We start from the raw sequence: 17,453 nt of genomic DNA on the forward strand, positions 1-17,453 counted from the left end.
TAGAGTTGCATTGTAATGCTTAGTTTTGAAAGTGTTCGCGTTTAGTTTTATTGAGTTGGGTGGATCCACTGCCCTCTGGTGGCAACAGTGAATATGACATAACAATAGACTTCATAACCTAGGTAATGAAGTCTGTGACATAACTCATCTAACATGGCTGAATTCAGCTGCTCCTTGTTAAGACCAACATGTTTTGTTTGAGCTCATATTTTTTTAATGCATTCGCAATTATTTTTTATAAGTATATTTAGCCATTTTTCTGGGAATATTTGATTCTTAAGAGATTTGTTGAGAGCATTGTAAAAAATTGTTTAAAAAAAAAATGCATTTTAGAGCATTTAAGATAGCAGACTTTTGCTATGCAGTTAGCCAATTGTTCTTTTGCTGTAGTTGGCTCCTCATTCTTTTGTTTTATACAATTTGAGGATAAGCACAGGTTATTTTAATTTATTATTAAATGAAAGTGCAATTCTGCAAAGTTTGAAGAAACACTCTGGAATTTTATTTTGTATTCGCATTCATCAAGCCTTTGTTTTACATCCCTAAAATTTATTCTACAATGCATTAAAGGTTCCTAATCCGATTACCCGATTATTCAAACTAACTAGATGATCGATTAATTGACTACTAAAATAATCGATAGCTGCAGCCCTATTTGGAACCCGGGATTATTGTTTCGTATATTACATTTGTAATGATTTCTAAAAATACAAATATGTTGTCTGTTTAGTTATACATACTTTTTAAAAATGGTAAATAATTTAATTGAAAAATTCTTTATATACACTTACTGTGTGTGTGTACAGTGATATATAAACTCTTGATTAAGAAATAATTCCAAATGAAGGTTTATATTATTTAGATATTTTTAAATTACACATAAAACTTTTTTTTTTTAATTGTTTGTAAATAAAAAATATATATATCTTGTCCCGCACTGGGCAAATTTGCATCGTTTCACTATCAAATGTGGCTGGATACATAAATTTAAAAAGAAAAAGAAAAAAAGGGAATCAGACACCTAATAAGTACCATTTTCTCAAGCATGTTAACTTATTAAACATTTACACATTTTATTCCGCGTTATCATTAAAATATAGTGTCAAATGTCAAGCGTCCTTCAAAAAATAAGGACACTGAACAATAAACAACGGAAAACATTTCTAACCAATCGTGACAGTTCTTATATGACTGACATGTGCTCTGGCCCAATCACGAGACGCTTCTCTCGGAAAATCCTGACCAACCGCCAGCGCTTTTGTTTAGTTGACACATTTCCCAGCCAGTCACAACACAAGCAACGTCGACTGCATTATATATAAATGAAAAGGAGGCTTGTACTCACCAAGACAGTCGTTTGTGTATGTAACGGAGCTACATTACGGATTTTGTTGATTTTTTCCAACTAATTTGGACGCATTTTAAGGTTTTTCCGTCGCCTGCTATTTTACCGTCCCTTCGATCGGTCGCTTGGACAACGGCGACTTGATCTCCAGCGAAAAAGGAGCTTTTCTTTTGTTTTTTAGTGCAATTAGGTCGAAAGGGATGCTGCTGCAGACGGACCCCGACGTGCGTAAACAGTCACTCGATGTAATCTCTTCGCATTTAATCGGAAAGAGTAGTTTTTCTATAAACCAAAATTGGCTCAGAGTGACGCATTCTCGACCGAGTGCTTGTCAAAAATGCTTAAACGCGCATTAAGTGGTCGATTGTAACGCAGAAAAAAGGAAGGACGACTGAACATCACAACAATAATAAAAGAGCTTAGAGCGAACATTTGCTCGGAGGTGACCGGAGCGACAACAAAAAGAGCCCGGGAAGACTCGACGGCGAGCCGAGTGACTTTTTTTTGGGGACGATTGATCGTCTTTGGCGTCGAGGAATATCGATTTGGTAAGTGATTTTGAAGCAGGAAGACTATCGGCAAGAGGAAGAGAGTGGGGGAGGGGCTGGCAGAAAATGGCGGTTGTTGTCAAACATGTCCTCAAGATGGCGGTGCACTCACTCTTCCGTCTACTACATGTAAACAAGTTGTGTTACGCCCACTTTTTCGAGAAAAACACTGAATTTTCTTGTTTTTCTTAGTCCTTTTTTATAAATTCGGCCAAGGAAGAGTGTCAAGACTTTATTTTTCAGGTTGTTAAATTGAACTGACCACTTTTTAGAATGTTGTAGTAGTTTTTTTTTTTTTTATGTGTACAGTAGACTGTATTTGTAGTACGTTCTATAGTTTGCCGGGTCAGCGTTTATAAAATGCATCCTTAAAATGTTTCTTTTTTTTCCCAGAAAGCGATGAAGTTGCTGGAAAACTCGAGTTTTGAGGCGCTCAGCTCACGTTTGTGTGCTGAAACAGGAGAGTCTCGCATCCTTGGAAGGTTAGTTATTGAGTATTTTTCATAATTTTATATAGTATAAGTAAATTAGCATCATAGTGTCTCAGATAATGTAACAATTCTTAGAGATGACGTGCTAATGGTTTTAGGGAAGAAAATGCTACTTTTTTCTCCAATAAACGTATAAGAAAATAAAATTTTTAGTTGCGAAATTCTTTCTCGTTATGTTTACATGGCCAGTGTTTCCCCAAGAAACTCGAAAAAAGAAAAAAGCATGAATAAGCGTCATTGACGATGATAGACGTCCAACCATGTGGCTGTTAAAAATGGAATAAAACCTGAGGATCACTAGTAGACGTCCAATCCATTTGAAGTGGGAGGCTGCCACTTCAATGAATTAGACGTCGATGGCGGTCAATGCCAGCTGATTAGTTAAGTTGATGGGAATTTTAAAATTATGATTATTTATCTAATTTTATGTTTCTTAATTGCATCTTGCCGACTTTCATGTAACATAAAGCACTTTGAATTACCTGACGTCAAATTGTGCCATGCAAATAAATTTTCCCTAACTTTGCATATTATGCATTATTATAGGGCTGCAGCTATCGATTATTTTAGTAGTTGATTAATCTATTAATTTGTTCGAATAACCGAGTAATCGGATTAGGAAAATAAAAAATTTAAACACCTGAAAATTAATAAATTAGGATCAAGTACAACTTGCTTAAATGTTATAAAATACTAGCGTTTTTTTATAATTCTATAAAAATCGTTCAAACACACATTCCCACAAAAAAAAAACACCCAAATAAACTATATGACAAATGCATTAAAAAAAACATTGACTCAAACAAAAACTTACCTGATGTTGGTCTTAACAGGACACAGCTGGTTTCAGCTGTGTTAAATAAGTTATATTCACTGTTGCCAGTAGAGGGCAGTGTATCCACGCAAATCAAAAGAAGTAAATGCAAACACTTTTAAAACAAACAATAACAACGCCACTTTAATTAAATGAATACTCGAATTACTCAAGTTAATCGATTAACCGTTGCAGCACTACATTATTATAAGCGGTTCATGAAAAATGAACGGGAAAAAAATGAAAAATACTGAAATTTAGTGTTATCAAAAGACAGTCTTGAAATGGACAAAAATACAATGCAATTCAGTGAAATCGCACTCCTGTATAAGATGTCGCTATTGAGCTTTCAAACATATCACAAGACGCCGTTAAAATCATAAGCGGATTTTAAGGGGGGGCAGGCCCCCCTGGTGGCCGAGAAGTGTCATTGCATGTAATTGAATTTCCAATATATATGTATATATATATATATATATTAGGGCTGTCAAACGATTAAAATTTTTAATCGAGTTAATTACAGCGTAAAAATTAATTAATTGTAATTAATCGCAATTCAAACCATCTATAAAATATGCCATATTTTTCTGTAAATTATTGTTGGAATGGAAAGATAAGACACAAGATGGATATATACATTCAACATACGGTACATAAGGACTATTTGTTTATTATAACAATAAATCAACAAGATGGCATTAACATTATTAACATTCTGTTAAAGCGATCCATGGATAGAAAGACTTACAAGTACAAGTTAGAGAAATATTATATTATAATTTATATTAAAACTCCTCTTAATGTTAATAAAATTTGTAAAATTTTCAATCAAAAAATAAACTGGTAGCCCGCCATTGTTGATGTCAATAATTACTTACTCAATGCTCATGGATGCCTATGAAATCAGTCACACCCAAGCGCCCGCAGAGTGCGGCAAAACTCCATAAAACACAACAAGTGAGCGTTTCAATGTGTACTGTCATTTAAAACTCTCTGTGCGGGGCATCTGCGTTAATTGCGTCAAATATTTTAACGTGATTAATTTAAAAAATTAATTAACGCCCGTTAACGCGATAATTTTGACAGCCCTAATATATATATGTGTGTATATATATATATAAGTTGTAAAGCAATAAACCTGCAACAAAAATGAAATGAACAAAAAATATTTTTTATAATGGGTCGAAATAATTTTTCGAGCACCTCAGACAATCATTTTATTTGCATATAATTTAAAAAAAAAAAAAAAAAAAAAATATATATATATATATATATATGTATTAGAGATTTTTCAATCTCATTTTTTCGCATTCAAAAACTTTTTTCTATGATTGAAAATTTTCTTTTTTTGATAATCTATATTTTTTTGAAGCAGCTTATTTTTTGATTGAATAATAAAGAGAAAAATGTCCTAGCCAAAATATGGCCCAAAGCCAAATCAACATTACTTCAATCAAAAAGTTGCTTCAATCTAAAAAAAAAATAATCAAAGAAAAATAGCTTTCACATGCATTTTTTTAAGTTTCAAATTTGTTTTTGCATTCAAACCCATTTTTTTTTATTGAAGCGACTTTCTTTGGGTTGAAATTATATGTACTTTGATTGAAGCAACTTGTTTTTGATTGAATATTAAAGACCCAAATCTACCTCCATATGGCTTCGCCCAAAGGATACAATTTTTGACTGGGGTAACTACATTGGCATGACACCGGCAGGCGTACCAAATTCAATGGATCTTGGCGAAAAGTATTGCCTAAGCAGCCTGATTTAGAATGCCCCTCAAGAATGATGGGAAACAAAAAACGCTCATTGTCAACTTATTATTTTAAATATTCTTGTAAGTTAATTTTATTGCTGACACTGCGTTTTGGGGTCATCACTATATTGTGCCCCCCCCAGCCCCAAAAGTCAAACTCCACCTATGGTTAAAATATGTTTACTTTTATTTTGTAGCTCTTTTTTAGCCTAGTGAGGTGGGCTGGAAAAGCCAGGTGGCCCACCAGGCTTATAAAGCGCTGGTGGAAACCCTGGGTATTCAGTTTTAACACTGACACTGCACGTAAATACTAGAAAATATCATCTGTACTCGAGTAGTATTTCATCTAAAATATTTTAAAAGTCTAAACTGATATTAGAGATGAAATGCTGATGTATTAATGGAGGAAAATGCTACTTTATTCAAAAACATGCATGAAAGTAGTTCTGAAATTACTATTTTATCATGGTAAAATTGCTATTCTTAGTGTATTTGTTGACAAGATTGCTAAATGGGGCCACTGGAGCAAGTTGGTGCGTTCTGTTACTCCCTGATAACTCGCATCCCAACTTAGAAAACTTCTAGCTGACTTGCCAAGGTGTGTGTTTGTGTTGCTACCTACCCTCATTTGTGTGTTTAGCTTATGTAAGCTGTTCTCAAACGGCCCACGGTTACAATTACATAGCACATTTCCATTTTGACCCTCAAGTGTAACGTAACAGGCACACAAACGCACACAGTTGCTATTTTGAAGCGTGCTAAGTGCTCAAACGTAGCATGCAAAGCTGACATTTAGGCCGCTTAGCAGATGAACGAGGCCACTACAAAATGATGTCTTATCATTTCTGAGCTTCTGAGTTTTTCTTGTGTATGTTTACATGAGGGGAATATGAGGTCAGCAATGTTGCTTGGAAATAGTTACGGCCGTCTTTCTGGTCGGTATCGAGTTGCGCAAGTCTCAGTCTTGCGTAATAGATACACACGTTCCATTCTCACCTTTCAACGGTGTCTGACCTTAAGTAATAAAAACCCAGCGTGGGCATGTAGCAACTCGCGCTTTAAAGATACAGTGTGAAGTTTGTCGTGGTGGAAGGTCACTTGAGGGTTGTTTTTTTTCTTTGTAAGTTGATACTGAAGGTCAATTGAGGAAATGTACAAATCACTCAGTGTAAATTTACATGAATTAGCAAACATCGACTGGGTGTTAACTCTTTGTGTTATTCATGACACTGCTGTGAATGTCGATGAGTTCATCACTTTTAGACGTCCTATTCTTTTGAAGTGGGAGAATGACGACGAATGAATGTCATTCATACTAGAGGTAGGAATCTTGGGGCACCTAACGATTCCATTACGTTTCAGAGGCTCCGATTCGATTATTGATGTCCCCCCCCCCCCCCCCCCCCCCCGCTTTGAGTGTTTTGTCCATTAGTTCCAAAACTGTTAAAAAATAATCTCTGGCTAAACCAAACTAATATTTCAGTATCAAGTTAACAGTTAAAAACAGTAAATAAAATACTGAAGTCCCCATTCTGAGTCAGCAGCTTTAAACTACATTCAATTAATTTAATGTTGTGAATCAACCGCTAGTTTTTAAAATTGCTCCCGTTATTCTACTTTCGACATGTGAAAGTTTTAAAACCGTTTCATCATTTAGAGATAGATCCAAGTCAAGATTTTGCCGATTTATGAGTATTTTAGATAAAAAGTTAATTAGGTTAGCTACAACAGAGCCTTCTAGAAAAGGCTACTGCTTTAAGATGACGGCTGTGTACTAATGCTGGCAAGTGTGTCATTTCGCATCTAGTTCTCTTTACATGTTCTAACGCCACCGTCGTCTGTCATTTCGCATCTCGGTCTACATATATGTGATATCTACCGTAGCCATATGTGGCCCTATGTTTGTAGCAACTAGCGACTAGGCGTTGTTTGTAGCTGCTGTCGGCCGTAGTCAGGGATTATTGTTTTTTTTATCTAGCGGCATGAGTTAAACATGATATTTACGCTCCGTCCGTTCCTGCGTCCTGAAGACCGTGCTTACTGTGTTTTAGTTCCACTATACTTGGCATAATTCAATAATCGGAATTTGGATGTTTGTGAATCGTTCCCTAATCTTCCACGGCCGAATCGCGAATAATCTGAGAATCGGAAATTTCGCACGCCTCTAATTCATACTAAAGCTTTTTTTTTTTTTTTTCCTGAGTAAAGCAACTGGCGTGTCTCACCAAGTGGATGTTTTAATTTTGTTGATGTTTGTTTGTTTTCCCTCGGCCAGGATCGAGAGCTACTCGTGCAAGATGGCGGGCGACGACAAGCACATGTTCAAGCAGTTTTGCCAGGAGGGTCAACCGCACGTGCTGGAGGCGCTTTCCCCTCCACAGTCCGCCAGCGCCGCTAGCCCTGACTGGTCGGTCCCTCCCCAGACCCCCCTGGAAAGGATCACCGCATCTCCCCTTAACCCAAAATGTCTTCCTCCAGGCTGGCCAAGAGCGCTGAGGATGGCGAGAGCCCGCTGAACGACAAGTGCTGCAGGAAGACCATCTTCTACCTCATCACCACGCTCAACGAGTCCTTCAGGCCTGACTATGATTTCAGCGCCGCGCGGGCGCACGAGTTCAGCCGCGAGCCCAGTCTCAACTGGGTCGGTACTAGTATTGCCACCAATGATTATATTAATTAATCACCAATTATTTTTGTGTTTAGTTGACAAATCTATAAATATGTAAATCATGTTATTTAGTAATATATTGAACAAACGTTCATTTGTTCTCTCTAGCACCATCAATGGCAGCCACTAACATAATTTCAGTTTTGACTATCAAAAACAGTTTTCTTTGAGAAAAACATGCCAGTAACTTAGTTGCCATTTTGACTCACAGGTGGCCAACGCTGTCAACAGCAGCTTATTCTCCGCCGTCGGTGAAGGCTTCAACTCGCTTGGACCCGAGCTGTGGAACGCCATCGACCAGGAGATCAACCTGCAAGCTTGCGACATCTACAGGTGACAAAACCACACACACTTTCGTCTAAGACTGTGTTCAGACTGCAGGCATATCTGATACCAATAGGTTTCCTCCTCTAATTTGAGTCTAAGGGTTGACTGTTCAGACATTTTTTATCAGATCTGGGCCCGTTTAGACTGGGCCACATTATTGACAAACCCGACAGGTTGCAACGAAGGCGTCGGGCAACATAGAAGCCTTGTTCAAACTGGCAGGCAAAATCTGATTTTTAGCCCAACCAGACTGAAACTGAATGGCTCTTTTGTAATCTGAACAGTTACAAACCCCCGAAATCCATTTATCTTGCAAAAAAATCAGATTTATGTGTCTGAACAAACCCTAAAACCTTTTTTTTTTTTACCTTTTTTTAAACCCTCTCAACCCTCCTCCAGCTACAACCCCGATCTCGACTCTGATCCTTTCGGAGAAGAAGGCAGCCTGTGGTCCTTCAACTACTTCTTCTACAACAAGAAGCTAAAGAGGATCGTCTTCCTCACGTGCCGCTACGTCAGGTACTGCCATTTTCTCTCAAAAACGTTAGCTCCGCCCACTCACTTTTCCCATTTCGCAGCGTCCTAAGCGGCTACGGTGGAGACGGCCTGGATAACGACGAGCTGGACATGGAGCTGGACGACGAAGACGACGAGCTGGACGGCTTTTCCGAGGACAGGTGACCTAGCGACGTTTTAGCGTGCCAGCTCAATGGAATTTTAACGCAAGCCTTTTTGTCCGTAGGTGTCCCCGTGCAGTCTGCGTGTGAGACGTCCACATAAAATCACTTTTCTAGGACTAAATGCATGTTTTAGAGTTTTTGTAAAGAGAAAAATCCACAAAATAAGTTACTGCATTTGCTCTTCTCACATTTCTTTTGCGTGTTGTTAGTCGTTTTCCTTTTGCGTGTTGTTAGTCATTTTCCTTTTTCTGTGTTCCAAATATTCCTGTTTTTCTACATTGTTGTAAGCATCGCTTTCATGCAAACGTGAATGTAGAGTACAAGCAAGCTATATATATAACTACATGCGTTTTGCTTTTTCTTGTGCTATAATATATACTGATGTGAATAAATAACTTTTTGTGTGACTGGCTCTTTTTTTGTCTCAAAATAAGACATGCTTTTATATATTTTTCCCAATCGTGCCATGAATTTAAATGAGTTCATCAATAGTAGACGTCCATTTGAAGTGTGAGGCTAACACCGAATAAACTTCTTCATTCGCTGACAACCCTCCCATTTCAAATGGATTGAACATCTATCCAAGTCAATGGCTGCCAATGGGTTCTATTCGTTATATGGTAGAAAACACTGAGGTGACTTGAAGTTCCGCTCTGAGACCCCCAATTTGGCCAAATTTGAAAATTGTCAGATATGCATGTGTGATACATCATTGGAAAAGCTTAAAATCTCAATTTTCTGGGGGAAGAAAAAATTTGAACAGGAGGGCAGTTAAAAAAAAAAAAATTAAACGGCAAAACCCTAACTGGAGGTGAGGGCATGAGAGAGCAGAATTAAAGACACCACGATTTTAACGAAATATCGCATACTTATGTTGTTTCAATCCAAAAACTCAATGTAGCATGTATCACTGAGTGTCAAGACATGGCTGTGAATGGCCACAGCCGGATTATATGGGTGAAACATGGTAATATGACAAGGTCGCGGTGCAGAAATTGCAGACATCAAGGAGTGGTTGAGATTATTTTATATATTTACCCTTTAAAAAAAATGTTTTTCTCTTTGTGACAAGGGTCGCGATTCAGAAATGGCAGACATAAGGAGTGGTCGAGATTTTCTTTTTCATATATTTACCCTTTTAAAACTTTTTTAAAAAATTTCTTTCTTTGGCTCGATTATTATCTAAAATGTCAGGGAAAATGAGACAGTAACAAAAAAAATACAGCTAGGTCTGCAAACAGGACTGAACGGGCCCTCGCCCTTTGGCGCAACTTGGACGTCACGCAGGTCGGGGTGGTGGCAGACAGCCCCCCTCTAATCATCTAATGAGAACCTAACATGCTATAAACTCGCTTCTTTTTTTGGGATGAGAAATTGTTTTGAGTTTTCGAGCATGCAATGGCCACAAATTCTGCTGCCACTAGCTGGCGCTACAAAGTCGATGCAAATGACCACTACTGGACTCTTCAGGGTAAGACTCTCACCAAGCATGGGAAGTTTGGAGCAGATATCGTGTATATCTGCCAAGTTATGACTGTTCAAAATGTGTGGAGAGACAGAATGGTGACAGTCCTTATCACTTTCCTGTTGGACCCTTCTGTTTCAACCAAACCTCAATCATTTTCATCAGGCATCTGAACACATGTCTTAAGGCTCCCTTTATGCAGGTTTGAGGTAGATTGATTTTTTTCCCTTTAGAGGAGGAGTGTGTCCCGTAAAAAAGGGCATTTCCTGTTCCCACTAGGAGACGCCAGGCACAAATGGTAAATTTTCAATCCAGCCCTGCTCAGGCTGGGATACCTCACACACATGCCAGATTTAAAATAGATTGAACGTTGTATGAGGGAGTTATCAGTCATTTTCCGAATTCGGTGTTTTGCCGAAAAAATGGCCGACTTTGGCACCCCGCCCAGGTCAGGCCCGTGAATGAAAACACACCATTTTGATAACAAGATTTCATATGCCTCATGAACAGTCTCGACAATTTTGAGGATGATCAAACTAATTCCCCCGGTGCCAAGGTCTCAAATGTGCACACTGTGAATCGATAAAAATTTCACATTCAATCCAAAATACCCGATTTCCTTTTGGGTTTAGAATACGTGTGCAAGAGACTTTTTGGAGCAGTTTTGTACAAGGTATCGACTCTCCGAATTTCATACCTCTACGTAGAAAAAAACTAAATAGAGAGGCCTTTTTGAAAAATTCAAGGGGGCGCCACTGAGCCATTTTGTTACATGTTTTCGTAACGTTGCATGATTATCGAACGTGACGCAAAGCCGCTTGTATGTGCAAATTTTGGTGAGTTTTCGTGCATGTTCAAGCCTCCAAATGTAAACTCCTACTGTGAACCGATAAAAATTTCACATTCGATCCAAAATACCCGATTTCCTGTTGGATTTGGAATATGGATGCAAGAGGCTTTTTGGAGCAGTTAGGCAAAAGGTATCTACTCCCCAAATTTCATCGCTCTACGTTGAAAAAACCCAATAGGAGAGGCCTTTTTTAAAACGTCTTTCTGTCGCCACTAGTTGGCACTGTAGAGTTGATGCAAATGACCCCTACAAGACCCTTCAGGGTATGACTCCCAACAAACACGGGAAGTTTGGCACAGATATGTTGTATATCTGCCGAGTTATGACTGTTCAATGTTTTTGGCGAGACAAATTGTTGACGGTCATTTTCACTTCCGGTTTGCACGTCTCCGCTTCAACGAAACCTCAATATTTTTCATCAGGCACCTGAACACTTGTCTTGAGGCTCCCCTGAAACAGGTTTGAGGTCAATAGATTTTTTTCCCTTGGAGGAGGAGCCTTTCTCGTAAAGAAGGCCATTTCCTGTTCCCACTAGGGGGCGCCAGCCTAATGGATAATATTTCAATGCAGTCATGTTCAGGCTGGGATATCTCATATACATGCTAGAAATGAAAAAGATTGAACGTTAAATCACAGAGTTTGTAATCATTTACTGAATTTGGTGTTTTGCCTTTAAATGGACGACTTTGGGACCACGCCCAGGTCAGGCCCTTGAATGAAAACTCACCATTTTGAAAACTTATATGTCTTCTGAATAGTCTGACCAATTTTGAAGACGATCCAACTATTTCCTTCAGCGACAAGGTCTCAAATGTATATAAATAGGAGAGGCCTTTTTGAAAATTTGAAGGGGGCGCCACTGAGCCATTTTGTTAAATTTTTTCGTAGATTGTCAAAATTTACGCAAAGTTGCATGTATGTGCAAATTTTGGTGAGTTTTCGTGCATGTTCAAGCCTCCAAATGTAAAATTCAACTGTGAACCGATAAAAATTTCACATTTGATCCAAAATACCCGATTTCCTGTTGGATTTGGAATATGGGTGCAGAGGCTTTTTTAAGCAGTTAGGCATAAGGTATCTACTCCCCAAATTTCATCGCTCTACGTTGAAAACCTGAGAGGAGAGGCCTTTTTGAAAATTGTAAGGGTCAAGGGGGCGCCACTGGGCCATTTTTTGACATTTTTTCGTAACGACGCAAGATTATCGAAATTTACGCAAAGCCGCATGTATGTGCCAATTTTGGTGACTTTTCGTGCATGTTCAGGCCTCCAAATTGCCCATTTTCATTTGCCCTGAAAAAAATAATAATAAAATAAAATAAAAAATAAAATAATAATCCTTTGCAAAACAATAGGGCCTTCGCACGCTTAGTGCTCGGGCCTTAACTAGGCCTGCAAGCAGGACTGAAAGGGCCCTCGCAATCTAGCGCAACTCGGATGTCACGCAACTCGGGCAGTATGCAGGTCAGGGTGGTGGCAGATCGTCCTCTCTAATCATCTCATTAGAACCTAACATGCTCGAAAGTCGCCTCTTTACATTCACACACCTAAGAGATAAAAAACCCTATTGGAGAGAGTACTACAAAAAAGGAGCGATTAAAGGGTCGTCACGGCAACAGACAGAGACATGTGGACATGGGCCGTAAAATAAGTATTTCAAAAGGTCTTGAAAATACAATGACCAACCTGAAAAGAACTGGACATATATTAGAAAAATGAGTGACTTTCTATTGCCACTAGTTGGCGCTGTAGGGTTGATGCAAATGACCCCTACAGGACCCTTCAGAGTATGACTCAACAAGCACGAGATGTTTGGCGCAGATATATTATAGAAGTTATGACTGTTTAAAACTTGTGGTGAGACGAAATGGCTTCAGTCATTTTCACTTCTCCTGATGGACTCTTCTGCTTCAACCAAACCTCAGTATCTTCATCAGGCACCTGAACACATGTCTTATGGCTCCCCTGATGCAGGTTTCAGGTGAATATATTTTTTTCCTTGGAGGAGGAGCCTGTTTAGTAAAAAAAGGCATTTCCTGTTCCCAATAGGGGGCGCTAGGCCTAATGGGTAATGTTTCAATGCACTCGTGTTAAGGGTGGGATCCCGCACATACATGCCAGATATGAAAAAGATTGAACGTTGTGTCAAGGAGCTATTAGTCTTTTACTGAATTTGTCATTTTGCCGAAAAAATGGCCGACTTTGGCACCACGCCCAGGTCAGACCCATGAATGAAAACGCGCCATTTTGAAAATTTTAGATCTCCTATGTCTTCTGAATAGTCTCACGAATTTTGAAGATGATCCAACAAACTCCTTCTGTGACAAGGTCTCAAATGTGCACCCTGTTAATTGATAAAAATTTAACATCCGATCCAAAGTACCCAATTTCCGGTTGGGTTTGGAATATGGGTTCAAGAGACTTTTTGGAGCAGTTTTGCACATGGTATCGACTCCCCAAATTTCATTGCTCTACGTTTAAAAAACCTAATAGGAAATGCCTTTTTGAAAAATTCAAGGGGGCGCCACTGAACCATTTTGTTACATTTTTTTGTAATGTCGCAACATTATCGAAATCCACGCAAAGCCGCATGTATGTGCAAAATTTGGTGAGTTTTCGTGCATGTTCACATTCGATCCAAAATTCACGATTTTGTGTTGGATTTGGAAAATGGGTGCAAGAGACATTTTGGAGCAGTTTTGCAGTTTTGGACTCCCCAAATTTCATTGCTCTACGTTGAAAAAACCCAATAGGAAAGGCCTTTTTAAAAACTCCTTCTGTCACCACTAGTTGGCACTGTAGAGTTGATGCAAATGACCCCTACAAGACCCTTCAGGGTATGAGTCTCAACAAGCACGGGAAGTTTGGCGCAGATATGTTGTATATCTGCTGAGTTATGACTGTTCAAAGTATTTTGCGAGACAAATTGTTGAGGGTTAATTTCACTTTCATGTTTGGACCCCTCCGCTTCAACGAAACCTCAATATTTTTCATCAGGCACCTGAACACAGGTCTTAAGGCTCCCTTGATGCAGGTTTGAGGTCAACAGATTTTTTTCCCTTGGAGAAGGAACCTGTCTCGTAAAAAAAGGCATTTCCTGTTCTCACTAGGGGGCGCTAGGCCTAATGGGTAATATTTCAATGCACTCGTGTTAAGGGTGGGATACCGCACATACATGCCAGATATGAAAAAGATTGAACGTTGTGTCAAGAAACTATTAGTCATTTACTGAATTTGTCATTTTGCCGAAAAGATGGCCGACTTTGGCACCACGCCCAGGTCAGACCCGTGAATGAAAACGCACCATTTTAAAAACTCTCCTGAACAGTCTCACCAATTTTGAAGATGATCCAACTAACTCCCTCAGCGGAAAGGCCTCAAATGTGCACCCTGTAAATCGATAAAAAATTCATATTCGATCCAAAATAACCGATTTCCTGTTGGGTTTGGAATATGGGTGCCAATGCTTTTTTGGAGCGGTTTTGGACAAGGTATAGACTCCCCAAATTTCATTGCTCTACGCTGACAGACCCTAATGTTATAGGCCAATTTTAAAATTTCAAGGGGGCGCCACTGAGCCACTTTGTTACATTTTTTTTCAACGTTGTAAAATTATCGAAATTTACAATTTTCCGCACGTATGTGCAAATTTTGGTGACTTTTCGTGCATGATCAGGCCTCCAAATTGGCCGTTTTCATTTGCCATGAAAAAAAAAAATAAATAAAAACTAGGCCTGCAAGCAGGACTGAACGGGCCCTCGCAATCTAGCGCAACTCGGACGTCACGCAACTCGGACTGTGTGCAGGTCAGGCTGGTGGCAGATCCTCCTCTCTAATCATCTCATTAGAACCTAACGTGCTCGAAAGTTGCCTATTTACATTCCCACACCCAAGACATAAAAACCCCTATTGGAGAGAGTACTACAAAAAAGGAGCCACTACTGAGCTGTGCAGCCAAGCCCCTTATTCAAAACCAAAATTAATCTTCTAACTGGGCCAATTCAACCAAGTGTGCCAAATATTGTGGCTCTATAATCTGCCTGAGTCTCTGATAAAAAAAAAAAAATTCCTTTAAATGGCGAACAAAGGGTCGTCACGGCAACAGACAGAGAAAAGTGGACATGGGCCGTAAATAAGAATTTTAATAGGTCTTGAAACTACAATGACCAACCTGAAAAGAACTAGACATGTATTGGAAAAACGAGTGACTTTCTATTGCCACTAGTTGGCGCTGTAGGGTTGATGCAAATGACCCCTACAAGACCCTTCAGGGTATGACTCTCAACAAGCATGGGAAGTTTGGCGCAGATTTGTTGTATATCTGCTGAGTTATGACTGTTCAAAGTATTTTGCGAGACAAATTGTTGACGATCATTTTCACTTTCATGTTTGGACCCCTCCGCTTCAACGAAACCTCAATATTTTTCATCAGGCACCTGAACACAGGTCTTAAGGCTCCCCTGATGCAGGTTTGAGGTCAACAGATTTTTTTCCCTTGGAGGAGGAACCTGTCTCGTAAAAAAAGGCATTTCCTGTTCTCACTAGGGGGCGCTAGGCCGAATGGGTAATATTTCAATGCAGTCGTGTTCAGGCTGGGATACCGCATATACATGGCAGATATGAAAAAGATTGAAAGTTGTGTCAAGGAATTATTAGCCATTTACTGAATTCGGTGTTTTGCCGAAAAAATGGCCGACTTTGGCACCCCGCCCAGGTTAGGCCCGTGAATGAAAACACACCATTTTGATAACTTAAGATTTCATATGCCTCATGAACAGTCTCGCCAATTTTGAGAATGATCAAACTAATTCCCTAGGTGCCAAGGTGTAAAATGTGCACACTGTAAATCGATAAAAATTTCACATTGTATCCAAAATTTCCGGCTTCCTGTTGGGTTTAGAATATGGGTGCAAGAGACTTTTTGGAGCAGTTTTGCACAATGTATCGACTCGCCAAATTTCATTGTTCTACTTTGAAAAAACCTAATAGGAGAGGCCTTTTTGAAAATTTCAAGGGGGCGCCACTGAGCCATTTTGTTAAATTTTTTCATAGATTATCAAAATTTACGCAAAGTTGCGTGTATGTGCAAATTTTGGTGAGTTTTCGTGCATGTTCAGGTCTCCAAATGTAAACTCCAACTGTGAACCGATAAAAATTTCACATTTGATCCAAAATATCCGATTTCCTGTTGGGTTTGGAAGATGGGTGCAAGAGGCTTTTTTGAGCAGTTAGGCATAAGGTATCTACTCCCCAAATTTCATTGCTCTACATTGAAAACCTGAGAGGAGAGGCCTTTTTGAAAATTTTAAGGGTCAAGGGGGCGCCACTGAGCCAATTTTTGACATTTTTTCGTAACGACGCCAGATTATCGAAATTTACGCGAAGCCGCACGTATGTGCAAATTTTGGTGAGTTTTCGTGCATGTTCAGACCTCCAAATGTAAACTGTACTACAAATAGATAAAAATTTCACATTCGATCCAAAATACCCGATTTTCTGTTGGATTTGGAAAATGGGTGCAAGAGACTTTTTGGAGCAGTTTTGCATAAGGTATGGACTCCCCAAATTTCATTGCTCTACGTTGAAAAAACCCAATAGGAAAGGCCTTTTTTAAAACTCTTTTCTGTCGCCACTAGTTGGCACTGTAGAATTGATGCAAATGACCCCTACAAGACCCTTCATGGTATGACTCTCAACAAGCACGGGAAGTTTGGCGCAGATATGTTGTTTATCTGCTGAGTTATGACTGTTCAAAGTTTTTTGCGTGACAAATTGTCGACGGTCATTTTCACTTTCCTGTTTGGACCCCTCTGCCTCAACGAAACCTCAATATTTTTCATCAGGCACCTGAACACAGGTCTTAAGGCTCACCGATGCAGGTTTGAGGTCAACAGATTTTTTTCCCTTGGAGGAGGAACCTGTCTCGTAAAAAAAGGCATTTCCTGTTCTCACTAGGGGGCGCTAGGCCTAATGGGTCATATTTCAATGCACTCGTGTTAAGGGTGGGATACCACACATACATGCCAAATATGAAAAAGATTGAACGTTGTGTCAAGGAACTATTAGTCATTTACTGAATTTGTCATTTTGCCGAAAAAATGGCCGACTTTGGCACCACGCCCAGGTCAGACCCGTGAATGAAAACGCACCATTTTCAAAACTTAAGATTTCATATGTCTCCTGAACAGTCTCACCAATTTTGAAGATGATCCAACTAACTCCCTTGGCGAAAAGGTCTCAAATGTGCACCCTGTAAATCGATAAAAATTTCATATTTGATCCAAAATAACCGATTTCCTGTTGGGTTTGGAATATGGGTGTAAATGCTTTTTTGGAGCGGTTTTGGACAAGGTATAGACCCCCCAAATTTCATTGCTCTACGCTGAGAGACCCTAATGTTATAGGCCAATTTCAAAATTTCAAGGGGGCGCCACTGAGCCATTTTGTTATATTTTTTTGCAACGTTGCAAAATTATCGAAATTTACAATTTTCCACACGGATGTGCAAAT

At 39.2% G+C, this 17,453-nt stretch overlaps 1 protein-coding gene across 2 annotated transcripts; it reads left to right on the forward strand.

Moving 5' to 3' along the window:
* The first annotated feature begins 1,301 nt into the window (after positions 1-1,301).
* Positions 1,302-9,057, forward strand: maf1b (MAF1 homolog, negative regulator of RNA polymerase III b). 2 transcript variants are annotated; one of them, XM_057824759.1, is made up of 8 exons: positions 1,302-1,893; positions 2,287-2,375; positions 7,230-7,361; positions 7,433-7,595; positions 7,834-7,955; positions 8,349-8,468; positions 8,528-8,626; positions 8,692-9,056. In XM_057824759.1, exons 2-8 carry the CDS (start codon positions 2,293-2,295, stop codon positions 8,714-8,716), a joined length of 744 nt encoding a protein of 247 aa, XP_057680742.1. In that variant the 5' UTR covers positions 1,302-1,893; positions 2,287-2,292; the 3' UTR covers positions 8,717-9,056. The 2 variants fall into 2 exon arrangements, with proteins under 2 accessions (XP_057680742.1, XP_057680743.1); XM_057824760.1 differs by lacking the exon at positions 1,302-1,893 and adding an exon at positions 1,962-2,136 and having other exon boundaries at positions 8,692-9,057.
* The last annotated feature ends 8,396 nt before the right edge of the window (positions 9,058-17,453 follow it).

Source organism: Corythoichthys intestinalis, chromosome 20 (genome assembly GCF_030265065.1).
Source record: "Corythoichthys intestinalis isolate RoL2023-P3 chromosome 20, ASM3026506v1, whole genome shotgun sequence".
NCBI lineage: Eukaryota > Metazoa > Chordata > Actinopteri > Syngnathiformes > Syngnathidae > Corythoichthys > Corythoichthys intestinalis.

Excerpts from the sequence above, each read along its gene's own strand:
- maf1b (XM_057824759.1), top strand. The coding sequence starts at position 2,293 with ATGAAGTTGCTGGAAAACTCGAGTTTTGAGGCGCTCAGCTCACGTTTG. Across the intron at positions 7,362-7,432 it reads AGCGCCGCTAGCCCTGACTG|GCTGGCCAAGAGCGCTGAGG; the intron begins GTCGGTCCCTCC and ends GTCTTCCTCCAG. Across the intron at positions 7,596-7,833 it reads GCGAGCCCAGTCTCAACTGG|GTGGCCAACGCTGTCAACAG; the intron begins GTCGGTACTAGT and ends TTTGACTCACAG.